The sequence below is a fragment of the Phoca vitulina genome, unplaced genomic scaffold, assembly GCF_004348235.1.
Source record: "Phoca vitulina isolate PV1807 unplaced genomic scaffold, GSC_HSeal_1.0 scaffold33, whole genome shotgun sequence".
NCBI classification, from domain to species: Eukaryota; Metazoa; Chordata; class Mammalia; order Carnivora; family Phocidae; genus Phoca; species Phoca vitulina.
The window spans coordinates 1,967,015-1,979,486 of NW_022589736.1; the positions used below are offsets into that span (position 1 = coordinate 1,967,015).

General features: G+C 53.4%; 1 protein-coding gene across 5 annotated transcripts in view; it reads left to right on the plus strand.

Moving 5' to 3' along the window:
• The window catches only part of LMF1 (lipase maturation factor 1), a 100,164-nt gene extending 90,925 nt beyond the window's left edge, over positions 1–9,239 (plus strand). For 2 of the 5 annotated variants that reach the window (XM_032425525.1, XM_032425529.1), the window contains 5 exons: positions 2,052–2,235; positions 2,372–2,525; positions 2,713–2,896; positions 3,762–3,874; positions 4,215–9,239. In XM_032425525.1, coding sequence (XP_032281416.1) covers positions 2,052–2,235; positions 2,372–2,525; positions 2,713–2,896; positions 3,762–3,874; positions 4,215–4,389 — 810 coding nt within the window. In that variant the 3' untranslated portion in view covers positions 4,390–9,239. The remainder of the gene's footprint in view (positions 1–2,051; positions 2,236–2,371; positions 2,526–2,712; positions 2,897–3,761; positions 3,875–4,214) is intronic. The other 3 variants (XM_032425526.1, XM_032425527.1, XM_032425528.1) reach the window with 3 other exon arrangements.
• Positions 9,240–12,472: the final 3,233 nt, after the last annotated feature.

Here is a 12,472-nt window from a genome sequence, read left to right on the forward strand (position 1 = left end):
GGGGCCCCCCTCCCTTCCTGGCACAAGCAGAGGGCTGGCTGCCCCACACCGAGTCCTGGTGAGGAAGAGCCCTCAGCCTCCCAGCACACGCAAGAAGCTAATTCACAGCTAAACGTCACCGCTGGACCTGCAACATCTGGTATGTATATCCTCATCCCAACCTTTCTCAGGACACACAGCAAGTTGTGAAGCTTTCAGAAATTGGGAACTTGTAACTCTGTGAATTAAGCCCTCCCCTTCTAAAGATGCCACCATGTCACGAAAGCAGCTGCCTTAGAAGGACGGTGGCTTTGGCGCCTCCAACAGGCCCCGGCCCGTCCGGCCCCACAGGTGCACCAGGCGAGCTCCGTCCAGGCGCAGGGCAGCGCGCCCCAGCTCCACACACACGTGCCGCTGGGCAGGTCTCAGACCCGAGCCGGGACACCATGGACGCCGGGGCTTGGTGCCCACCAAGTTCAGGAACAGGCAGAGTGATAGACGACAGAGGTCAGTTCACAGGTCGTAGGGTGGGGGTCAGGGACTGTCTGGGGTGTAACCTTCTGGATTTTACGGTGATTTACATGAGAGTAGACACCTGTCAAAAGCCTTTGAGCTGTATGCTTAAGATGGGTATGTTTTATCACGTGTTTCAACGAACTTGGCTTAAAAAGTAAGAATGTGGATCTGCCAGGAATGCGTGGTCCGGGATGCTTCCTCGCTGCCTGTTCCTGACGGGTTCCCGAGTCCATGCCGCTCTGGGGGCGTCTGTTCATGCCCAGGGAGCCACACCCCAGGGCATCGGGGCCTGCTCGGGGACCTCCCGCACAGGAGGCCCCCCCCATCGGGCGCATTTGGGCTGCGAGGCATGCTGCCCGTGGTCCCTGAGGGCCGGCTGGATTCAGAGAGCCTGCTGCCCGTGGGCAGGGCATGGGCGCAGCAGCCTCCCCTCCTCACCCTCCAGTGCCCAATGACAGGGTCATCATAAGCGGGCCAAAGATGTTATTTCTAAGTCACTAAAACAATGTACAAAATGTGCAGCTGCTAGAAGGAACCTTCCAGAAGTCCCAGCTGAGAGGCGGCTCCAGGCTGCAGGCCTCCGACGGCCAGCAGCTCGCTGGGAAACGGGCTGGGGGTGCAGGGAACCCCCAGGGTGTCGGCACTCCATCCACCCGGAGACTCTGTGACCTTCGTTCTTAAGACCAAGATGCTTAAGTCGTTTTTAAGGTGAGCCTTATGGGAAAACTACCACCGTGCAGTTAGTACCAAGTCTGTAAATGAGCCCAGCAGGACTGGGACACAGGGCAGGCCCATTTGGACTTCCTAGACCTTGTGTCACCCTAGACACTGCGGCAGAGCCAGCCGGGGCTGCTCGAGGCCTCTGAGGAGGGACAGCGGCCAGCTCCGTCTTACGGAGCCTAGAAAGTGCAGGTCGGACTCCACGAAGCCGCGCCTAACCCAGCAGACGCCCCGGCCGGCCTCATGCATGGCCACTGTGGACGTGTCTGGGGGGCTGCTAGATGTGCAGGTCAGGGCAACCAGACAGGTACCCCCTCACCCCTAACTTCCAGGTGAGCAGTAAGAGCCTTGTCCACCCCCCACATGACTCGGGCACAGGTCCCCGGGGACTGCCCCAGACCCGTACCCACTGACAGTCACCAGAGCGCTTGCCCCAAACACAGACTACAGCATCAAACCGCACAAAGCGGCCAGCTCCCAGTTCTGTGGGTAGGAATCAGGCAGCCTCAGAGGCCAGAACAGAGGTGTCTGCAGGCTGGGTCCCGCTCAGGGCTCTAGCAAGAACCCGCCTCGGAGATCAGCTGAGGCATGGACACGCGTGGGCCCGGTGGTCAGAGAGATGGGCGTGCGGCCTGTGGGGAGACAGGGGCCTGGCCCTCAGGCACCTCAAGAATCGGCACGAGCACCCTGTCTGCTTCTCAAAAGGCTAGCCCTCTGGGCGTCGCTGCCCCCCACACCAGCACTGCGGCCACCACGCCCTGCACAGAGTCTGCTGCGGGTGTGGTCCTCGGCAAGCTCCCCAGGCCCGGGCTCAGGCACTGCCCTGTACCCTCCAGGTGGTCCTCATCATCAGCGGGAACCTGAGCTTCCTGAACTGGCTGACCATGGTGCCCAGCGTGGCCTGCTTCGATGACGCCACTTTGGGGTTCTTGTTTCCCTCCGGGCCCGGTGGCCTTAAGGACCGAGTCCTGAAGCTGCAGGAGGAGGCTGCCCGAGGGGCCCGCCCCCCTCTGCAATACGGTGAGTGGCAGCCGGCCCACTAGACAGTTTCCACATCAGCCTCACAAAGAGTCCCGGCTTGGGAGTAAGGGGCTGGCGAGGGTCCAGGCCCAAGAGCAGAGCTCACCCCACCGTCCCCCTCTCTGCCCCCCACCAGGCTGCATGGTGCGGCGGGCAGTGCACGTGGCACTGGGCATCCTGGTGGCCTGGCTCAGTGTCCCCGTGGTCATCAACCTGCTGAGCCCCACGCAGGTCATGAACACCTCCTTCAACCCTCTCAGGATCGTCAACACATACGGCGCCTTCGGGAGGTACGGGTGCAACCGCTCCTCGCCCCGTCCACTGTGTGCACACGTGGGACCCAGGGCCCTGAGGGAGCACCCCTCGACCCTCCAGGGGGCAGCCCCTCACCCTGGTCGGCTCCAGAAGGAAGCCAGGGTGCAGAGGCATAGCAGCTGCCTTCGTGCGCCCAGAGCCCCTGCCTCGGTCTCCCCGCAGCATCACCAAGGAGCGCACGGAGGTCATCCTGCAGGGCACAGCTAGCCCCAACGCCAGCACGCCAGACGCCGTGTGGGAGGACTACGAGTTCAAGTGCAAGCCGGGTGACCCAGGGCGGCGGCCATGCCTCATCTCCCCCTACCACCACCGCCTGGACTGGCTCATGTGGTTTGCTGCCTTCCAGGTAAGGGCCTCCCCTCCCCTCCCGGGTGTGTTCCTGAGGCTGCAGCCACCTCGGTGGGGACGCCCAAAGTGGCTGGTGGGGGTGAGGTCACTCCATGTGACACCCTCCCCGGGCCTCGCTGACATGGGACAGGGGCGTCTTCGCCCCTCCAGCACCGCACCCTGGGGCAGCGGGCCGGGCACACAACGTGTGGCACCCAGGACACAATCCCAGCCCCCTGGGCCACGTCTTCCTCCCGGGTCTTTCCCTTGGTGTTCTCTGTGCGCATAGGCTTTGCTTCTGAACAGCCCAGGTGGGGGTCTCCACACTGCCTGGACACCCTCGCACAAGGGTCTGTGGGTGCAGAGGGCCAGGGTGTCCCCATCAGCGATGACAAGACAGGCCTGGTAGGGCTGCCCCTGTCCCATCTGCCTGTGAAGACCGTCACTCATGTGAGACCCCAGGGCTGGCAGGCGCCACCACTGAGAGCCCTGGTGGGGGGCAGAGAGGGGGACGGTGGGGGGCAGAGAGAGACGGTGGGGTGAGCTCTGCTCTTGGGCCTGGACCCTCGCCAGCCCCTTACTCCCAAGCCGGGACTCTTTGTGAGGCTGATGTGGAAACTGTCTAGTGGGCCGGCTGTCCACTCACCGTATCACAGAGGGGGCCGCTCCCCGAGAACAGGACCGCGCTGCGCCAGCCCACCCCACAGAGGAGCCGTCTACACACACCTGCCCAATGAGCCAGAGCAGGGAGGGAGTGTGGGCCCACCAGGCAGGAGAGCCTAACCCCCCACCACGCAGGAGGGTGACCAGGCAGGGAGCCAAGGGTTCCCTGCATCCCTGGCTCTGTGCCTGGAGCCAGCACCCCCTCCTTTTCTCACCCCTAGACCTACGAGCACAACGAGTGGATCATCCACCTGGCAGGCAGGCTCCTGGCCAACGACGCCACGGCTGTGTCCCTACTGGCCCTCAACCCTTTCAAGGACAGGGCGCCCCCCAGGTAGGACTCCCCTCCTGAACGGGACCCCTGTCGACCGCAGCCTCTCAGGGGTCCTCCTACAGATGGACCCCTGGCCATGCTCGGGACCCGAGAAAACGTGCCTGGGTGTAAAGGTCCCCAGGCTCTGGGCCAGCCCCTTTGTTGTGCACTGCTGGCCTGCTCAAGGTGTGGGGGCCTCCAGAAGGCAAGGCGAGCCCCTCAATGCCAACGGGCTCCAGAGCTGCGTGTTTGGCCCTCTTCCAGACATCCCCATGGCAGGGCCTGGTGGTCTGTCCCTCCAAGGAGTGGCAGCTCGGCAGGCAGAGGGACAGGCCACCCGACGTGGGGTCTCCCCTTGCAGGTGGGTCCGGGGCGAGCACTACAGGTACAAGTTCAGCCGCCCTGGGGGCCAGCACGCTGCTGCAGGCAAGTGGTGGGTCCGCAAGAGGATCGGCCCCTACTTCCCCCCACTCAGCCTCCGCGACCTAGAGGACTACTTCCGGTCACGGGAGTGGCCGTACCCAGAACTGGAGTAGAAGCGGCCCCAGGTCTGTGCACAGAGGAATAAAGCAGGAAGGCCCGGTCGCTGGAGTGAAGTGTCGTGTGCTCGGGCACCCCTGCCCTGCACCCAGACCTCCTGGAAAGCAGGCTGAGAGAGGAGGGGGGTCCCTGGGCCGGCATGTTCATCACAGAGAGCCCCATGAAGCTCCTGACCCCGTGGTGTCCACCAGCCCCCAGAGCACAGGGGAGGGCTGGTCCCCAGTCAGGCCCCTACACCCGGGCAGCTGAACCCCATCACACGGTTGGTGTGGCCACAAGGAAGCTGCCACTCCCTGCTTGTGCTCTTAGCCCACCATGGCCGTCCCCCCACGTCCAGGAGAGGACTGGGAAAGGGAGAAGCCACGGCTCCCGGTCCTCCTCAGAACCTTCGTGCCTCCCCAGGTCCAGCATCCAGAGGCATGGACAGAAGCCCTTTGTTGTTCCTCGGGTGGGCCAGTCCTCCCCCCCGCCCCACCCTCCCTGACCTGCAGGCCTGGGCCCTGGGAGTGCCCACAGCAGCAGTTCTGACTAGATGATTCTTTGCCTGGCGATCCTTCTGGGGCCCTCTGCCATTTGAAGTGGGGTGTGGCCCCAATTCTTTACTGCCTGATGTGAGCTGTGAGCAAACCGAAGTCCCACCCGAGGGGTGGTATCCCTGCTGAACTACCAGCCAAGCACCGGGTGGCACAGGCCCCTGCCCCGGTCACTGGGCAGGCCACCCCTCCTCCCCCTCCAACTGTCCAGCAGGCCTGGCTGCACCAGAGAGGATCCCGGCACAAACGAGGTGGTTCAGGCAGGAGGCCCAGCCGAGGTGGGCACAAGCGCGGGTCTGTGTGGAGCGCCCGCCCCCAACAGCCCGCCTGGGGGGCCAGCCAGTCCAGGTGCCAACAGAGAGGCCGTGTTCCTGCTCGCAGGGAAACAGGCTCCCTGTGTCTGTCTCAGAACAGACTCGGCCTCAGACGAGGAGCCTGGAGCCAGCAAGTCTGCCCGCGGCAGCCGCATGGAGCTGACCACCGGCCCGCCGTGGCCTGGGCAGCCCTTCCTGGGGGGCTGTCCCAGGAGCTCTGCCGCTGGGTGGGGGCACCAGAGGGGGCAGGGGGCCTGGGCTTGGGTGGCCACCCCTTCTTGCTGCACTCTGGGCTCACTGCCACCCAGGGACTCAGAACCCCTGCCCGGGGGCTCCTCTCTGGGCCTCAGTCCAGCTCTGCACCCACCCCCCCGGTCTCCCAGGAACCCCTAAGAGACACACAATGCTTAGGCCTTGGGGGCATACCCGTCCTGGGACAAGACAAACATCTGCTCACCTTGGGGGCCACTGCAGGGGACTCCAGGTCCAGGCACTGGGGCCTCTGACAAAAGGGACCCCATCAGATCTCCTCCCCCAGCCTCCACCCTTCCAGAGGCTAAGGGCCCCCCAGCCTCCATCCATGAGTCAGCAGACAGAGCCTAGCCGGAGGCCCACAACCTCCTGAGAGACCGCATCCCTCCTCCACTCACAATCCTCCCGTGGCTACCCCACCTCACTGAGCACAAGCCTGGGGTCAGCACGTCACCCCACCGGCCTACCAGGCCACAGGGCCTTTGCTGTGGCAGCTCCCATGCCAGCACCCACACAGCCCACACCCCTCCAGGGCCCAAGCTGCTCGTGGTCACACACCAGGCTGGTGGGGGCCTGACCTGGATAAACCGTCCACCTCACGAAGGAGAAAGGCCCAAACTCTGTTTGCGTCTGCTCTGCCCGACACTGCCCTCTCTCGGAATCTGCTGTTTCTTGGTCAACACAAGAGAAACTTCAGGAGATGGGGGCTCAGGGACATGGGATGTGAGCCCACCCTTCCTCCCCAGCCATCCAGGTCTGAGGAGCCCCCGGACAGCTGTGTCCAGGTGGACTGAGTGCATTCTTTCCTCCCAGCTGGTAAGAAACAGACGTGGCAGAAGCCAAGGGCGTCAGGCTTAGGTCAACGTGCCAGAGATGCTGCCCTCACCCTCCAAAACCCAAGGGGCGGGGGAAAGCGCCAAGGTTCAAGGGAGGGGCCAGGGACAGCAGCCCACGCCACATGTGAAGCAGGGTGTGCACAAGCCTTCGCCCAACTATGGGGCATAGACATCTGCTCACTTGCTGAGAGGGTCCTCAGATCGGAGACCCCCGGGGGCATCAAGTTCCTGGTGTGGCCCCCTCTCCCCCTGGGTCTCCTGCATCTGCACTGGGACGGTCCTATGCTCTGCGGTCCCAGGCCACTGGGGGCTGGCTGCACAGGGTCCGCACACCTCAGGCCCAGGGGCTCTGCAGGAGGATGGACACAGTGGTGAATCCAAGAATGTTACAGATGACTAAAACTGGCCCAGGTGGGGCCTGGGGAACCTGAGCAGTTCTTACTCATAACTGTTCCGCTCAGTTTCTTTTGCGATTATTCACGCTGTTCACCGTATGTCCCTGTAACTTCCATAACTCTCCCCCTCTCTGGGGCAATGGCCCTTCTCCATTCCTGATGCATACTTTGGGCTTTCCTTTCTTATCTCCTTGTCAGTCTCAAAGCCCCGACACTGGGTTTTCCCGTCAGCTCTCCTGTTCACTAGCTCGTTCCTCCATAGTCCAGGCGTTCACTCTTTGCCGTCTTGGACTGAAAACTTCCATTTCTTTCTATTCCTCCTTCTCATCTCTAGGAAATGTGGCTAAAGACCCCCAGCTGCACCTGCAGCCTCTGCTGGACGCCGTGAACCTTCTCTGAATTCTAGAAATGTTGATTTCCCGGTTAACTCATCAAAAAAAATAGAGGTGGGGATTTTAATTTCCAGATGAATGGATTTGCGGCTTTTATCTTTAATTTTATCACATGCATTTGTCACCCCCAAGCACCCCTCAGCCCCAAGCCCCCAGCACCCTTATGATTAACATCCCTTTTAGAAGTGAGCAGGCTCCTGGGAAGGACAGCCTCTCAAGTCCTGAGGCAGCTGTTTGCCTCCATCTGCCGAGAAGGTCCCCTGCTCAGCAGCACAACAACAACCTGTTCCCTGGGTCCATTCCCCACGTTGACCTCTCTGCCCTGTATCCACACAGTACAAAGATGCCATCATCCTCAGGAATGCAGTTTCAAAGCCACTGAGTAAAGTGGGACTGACATATCAGCAAATAGACCATTAAACTCCTAAAGTAATCAATGAAATTAACAAGACTTTAGCTTGACTGACAGAAGATGCAAATAACTAAAATCAAAATAAAGCGGAGACATTACTACTGACCTTATGGAAGTAAAAAGGATTACAAGAGTGCTATGAGCAACAGTACGCCAAAAAATTAGATCACATCATTGAACTGACAAAATCCTAGAAACACACAAACTACCAAAAGTGACTGAGGAAGAAACAAAGTTGTAAAAGATCTACAACAAGTAAAGAGACTGCATCAGTAATCAAAAACCTCCCAATAAAGAAAAATACTGGACAAGATGGCTTCATTGCTGAATTTTACCAAGAATTTTAGAAGAATTAACACCAATCCTTCCCAAACTCTTCCAAAAAATTAGAAAAGGGAAAACTTCCTAACTCATGAGGCCAATTTTACACTGATAACAAAGTCAAAGACACCAATATCCCTTACAATTTTTGCATCTGTAGGCAAAAATCCTCAACAAAATACTAGCAAAATAACAGCATGATAAGAGGATTATATACCATGACCAAATGGCATTGCTTAAGAAAATCAATCACTGCAGTACATCACATCAACAGAATGCGGGGGGTAGGGGGGAACAGCACACAGTCTTCTCAACTGATGCAGGAAAAGCATTTGACAAAATCCAACACCCTTTCATGAGAAAAGCCCCTCAGGAAACTTCCTCAACATAATAAACAGTTAGCAAAAACCCAGGGCCAATAGTGAAAGAGTAAAAACTTTCCCCCGAAGATCCAAACTGAGACAAGAATGCCCATTGTCATCAATGCCACTTAATACCGTACTGAAGTTCCAGCCAGAGCAATTAGTCAAAAAAACAAAAAGCTTTAAAGTAAAAAGAAAGAAGTAAAACCACCTCTATTCACAGATGATGTGATCCTATACATAAAAAATTCCAATGATCCACCAAAAGAAAAAACACCCACTAGAGCTAATAAACTAACTCAGCAAAGTTACAGGGAAAAGAATCAACACCAACAAATCAGATATGCTTCTATACACCAGCAATGAGCAATCTAAAACAGAAACTAAGGAAACAATTTCATTTACAATTGCATTCAAAAAAATAAAATACCTACCAAAAAACAACCAAGGAGGCAAAAGACTTGTACACTCAAAAACTACGTAACACTGCTGGAAAAAAAATGCTAAAGAAGACCTAAATCAGTGGAAAGACACCCACATCTGTAAACACGTGACAATAGTGTTAAGATGACAGTACTACCCAAAGCAGTCTACAGAGCCAATGAAATCTCTACCGAAATTCCAATGGCCTTTTTTTTTTTCGTAGAAATGGAAAAGCCAACGCTCAAATTCACATGGAATTGCAAAGAGTGCCAAATAACAAAAACAATCTTTAGGAAGAAGTTGGAGGATTCACATTTCCTGATTTGAAAACTTACTACAAAGCTTTAGTCATCAAAACAGTGTGGTCTTGGCATAACAAAAGACATGTGGACGAGAGGAATAGAATGGAAACCTAATATAAACCCTCACACATATGGTCAAATTATTTTTGACAAAGATGCCAAGACAGGGAAAGGTCAGTTGGTGCTGGGAAAGCAGGCCTTAGAGCACTAAAGAATGAAGCTGGGTCCTTACCTCACACTGTATTCAAAAATTAACTCAGGGCGCCTGCGTGGCTTAATTGTTAAGCATCCGCCTTCGGCTCAGGTCATGATCCCAGGATCCTGGGATCGAGCCCCGCATCGGGCTCCCTGCTCCATAGGAAGCCTGCTTCTCCCTCTTCCACTCCCCCTGCTTGTGTTCCCTCTCTCACTGTGTCTCTCTCTGTCAAATAAGTAAAATCTTAAAAAAAAAAAAAGTTCTTAAAATAAAAAAAAACTTAGAATGGATGAAAGAGCTGAAATTATTAAAAGTCCCAAGAGAAAACATGGATTTAACAATGGATACTTAGGACACCAACAGCAGGAGCAACAAAAGGAAAACCAGATAGATTGGACAATATCAAAATTTAAAACTTTTGTGCATCTGAGGACATTATCAGGAAAGTGAAAAGACAACCCACAGAGTGGGAGAAAATACTTCCAAGTTATATAACTGATAAGAGTCTAGTATCCAGGATATATATATACAGCTGAGCATCAAAAAAGACAAACCCCAATTCAAAAGGACTCGATCAGCCCTTTCTCCAAAGAAGACACACAAGTGGCCAAAAGCACACAAAAAGATACTCAACATCTTTAGTCATGTGAAAACCACAATGAGATACTACTTCACACCCACCTAGGTGGCTGTGATTTTTTTAATAAACAATAACAAGCGTTGGCAAGGATGTGGAGAAATTGGAAACTCTGTACATTGCAGGTGGGAATGTAAATGGTGCAGCCACTGTGGAAACAGTCTGACAGCTCCTCAAAAAGTTAAACATGGGTGAACAACCACAAGATCCAGCAGTTCCACTTCTGGGTATACATATCCAAGAGAACTGAAAACACGGACTCAGATACTTGTGCATGAATGTTCACGGCAGCACAATTCACAACAGCCAAAAGGCGAAAACTAACCCAAATGTCCAGCAACAGAGGAATACACAAACAAAATGTGGTCTCTCCATACAATGGAATAGTTTTCAGTATTGACACCTGCTAAAATGTAGATAAACCTTCAAAATATTATGCTCACTGAAATCAGCCAGACACAAAAGATCACCTATTATATGGTTCTATTTATATGAAATATCTTGAACAGGTAAGTCTGTAGAGCCAGAAAGATTGGTGATTGCTAGAGGCTGGAGTGAGGGGAGAATGAAGAGTGACAGAACCATGGATAGAGGGGTTCCTTCTGAGGGGATGGAACAGTTCAGAACTAGATAGAGGTGGTGATTACAGAACACTATGATACACGAAATGCCACCAACTGTTCCCTTTAAAACGCTTAACTCTGTGGTAATGTCAGTTTAACCTCAATTTTTAAAAATAAAACAAAAACCAAGAAAAACCTCCTAAGCGTCCCAAGACCCTGGACCTCCCTGTCTCAGAGGCCAGGAGACCTCACATTGCCAAGATCTAGTGGGAATGCAGGGGAGCCAAGCAGATAAAGTACTCATCCCTTTTGTGTGAAGTGCATAGGGCTAGATTCTCTTAAGGCCATTACATAAGGTTGTGCTTAGCCAGTGGGATAGAAAGTGGGTGTCCAGAGCCAGCATATGACCATACACGAACTCTCTCTTACAGGAGCTACCAATTGGCCATGGACATTTTGAGTAAATAAATGGCAACCATGGTTACACGATGCATAAACCTTTTGCCATCTAGATGGCTTTCTGCCAAGGCTGCCTGCCCTGCCCTTACCTGGAATCAGCTCAACACCTAGCAAAGATGGAGTTCTACCCCATCTCTCCAAGGTGTGTGGCCACCTTGCTCCACTGGGACTGACTTGGCTGGGTGGGCAGCAGGCTGCAGGGAAGAGGCACCTTGTCCTGATGACATGGGGACTCCCAAAAAGGCCTTTGCATAAAACCAAAACTCTTTTGCATAAAACCAGAACTCTTTCAGGGCCAAAACATTTGAGAACAAAACCAATGAAACCCAGTCTGGTTCTTTGAAGATGCCAGTGAAATGGATAAACCTTTAGCTACAACAATCAAGGGAAAAGGAGAGAAAATACAGATTATCAATATCAAGAAGGAAAGCAGAGTCATCACTACAGGTCCTACAGACACTGAAAGGGAAATAAAAGAATATTATCAACTTTATTCTAATGGATTTGGCATACCAGATGAAATGAAAACAATTCCCTAAAAGATATAAGTTACTAAAACTGATTTACAAAAAAAGAGAAAACCCAAGTAGTCCCATAACAATGAAAGGAATTGAATTAATGAATTAAAACCTCACAGAAAATTTCAGGCTGAGATGACTTGACTGGTGTGTTCTATCCCAACATCTAATGGAGAAATATCCTATACAAACACTCATACACTGCTGGTCAGAATATAAAAAAGTGCAACTGCTCTGGAAAAGTCTGGCATTTCTGAAAACACTAAACATATTCTACCATACAACCCAGCCATTCCAAGTATCTACCGAGAGAAATGAGAAAACAGACCTGTGAGGAATGCTTTTAGCAGATTTATTCAGACTAGCCAAAAACTAGGAAATAGCCCAAGGGTCCATCAGCAGAAGAGTGAATGAATCCACTGTGTTGTATCTACTAGCAATAGATAGATATCATTGATACACATAACACATTTGAACCTCAAAAACATGCTGAGCTAATAATGAATCCAGAGACAAAAGAATGTACACCAAATTATTCTGTTTATATGGAACTCTAAGGAGGAAAAAAGTCTCAACTGCAGTGACAGAAAACAGGTCAGTGGTTACCTAGGGCCATGTTGGGGAGGGGTTGACTGGGAAGTAGAACAAGGGAGTATTTGGGGGGCTGGAAACACTGTATCTCAATTGCACGGAGGTAACATGGTGTACACATTCTCAAAAACCATCAAGCTGTACACTTAAAGTAGGTGCATTTTATGTAAACTGCAACGGAGTCTCCAAATCAAGCTGATTTGTAGTGTTTTTAACTTCCACAATCTAAATACACCCATTGCATCTGATTTCAAGTGACCAACATGTCATCACTCAGCACAGAGCTGAGAAAGGATATGTGTAGTCAGCTCTTACAGGGTAGTGTAAGCCAGCACCTGCATGCTACCACTTGCACCTCGATCAAGTTGATTTTGAAAACAGAAGATAACAAAGAAACCCTGAAATATCCCCTGCACCGGGCTAAAATAAAAAAATATTGACAATGCCATGTGTTGATGAAGGCCTAGATCAATCGAAATGCTTTTCGGACCCAGCAGCTCCCTCCCTCAGTGTGTACACAACAGATGCGCGGACAGGCACCCTCTAGGAGGCCTACGCTAAGGGTCACAACAG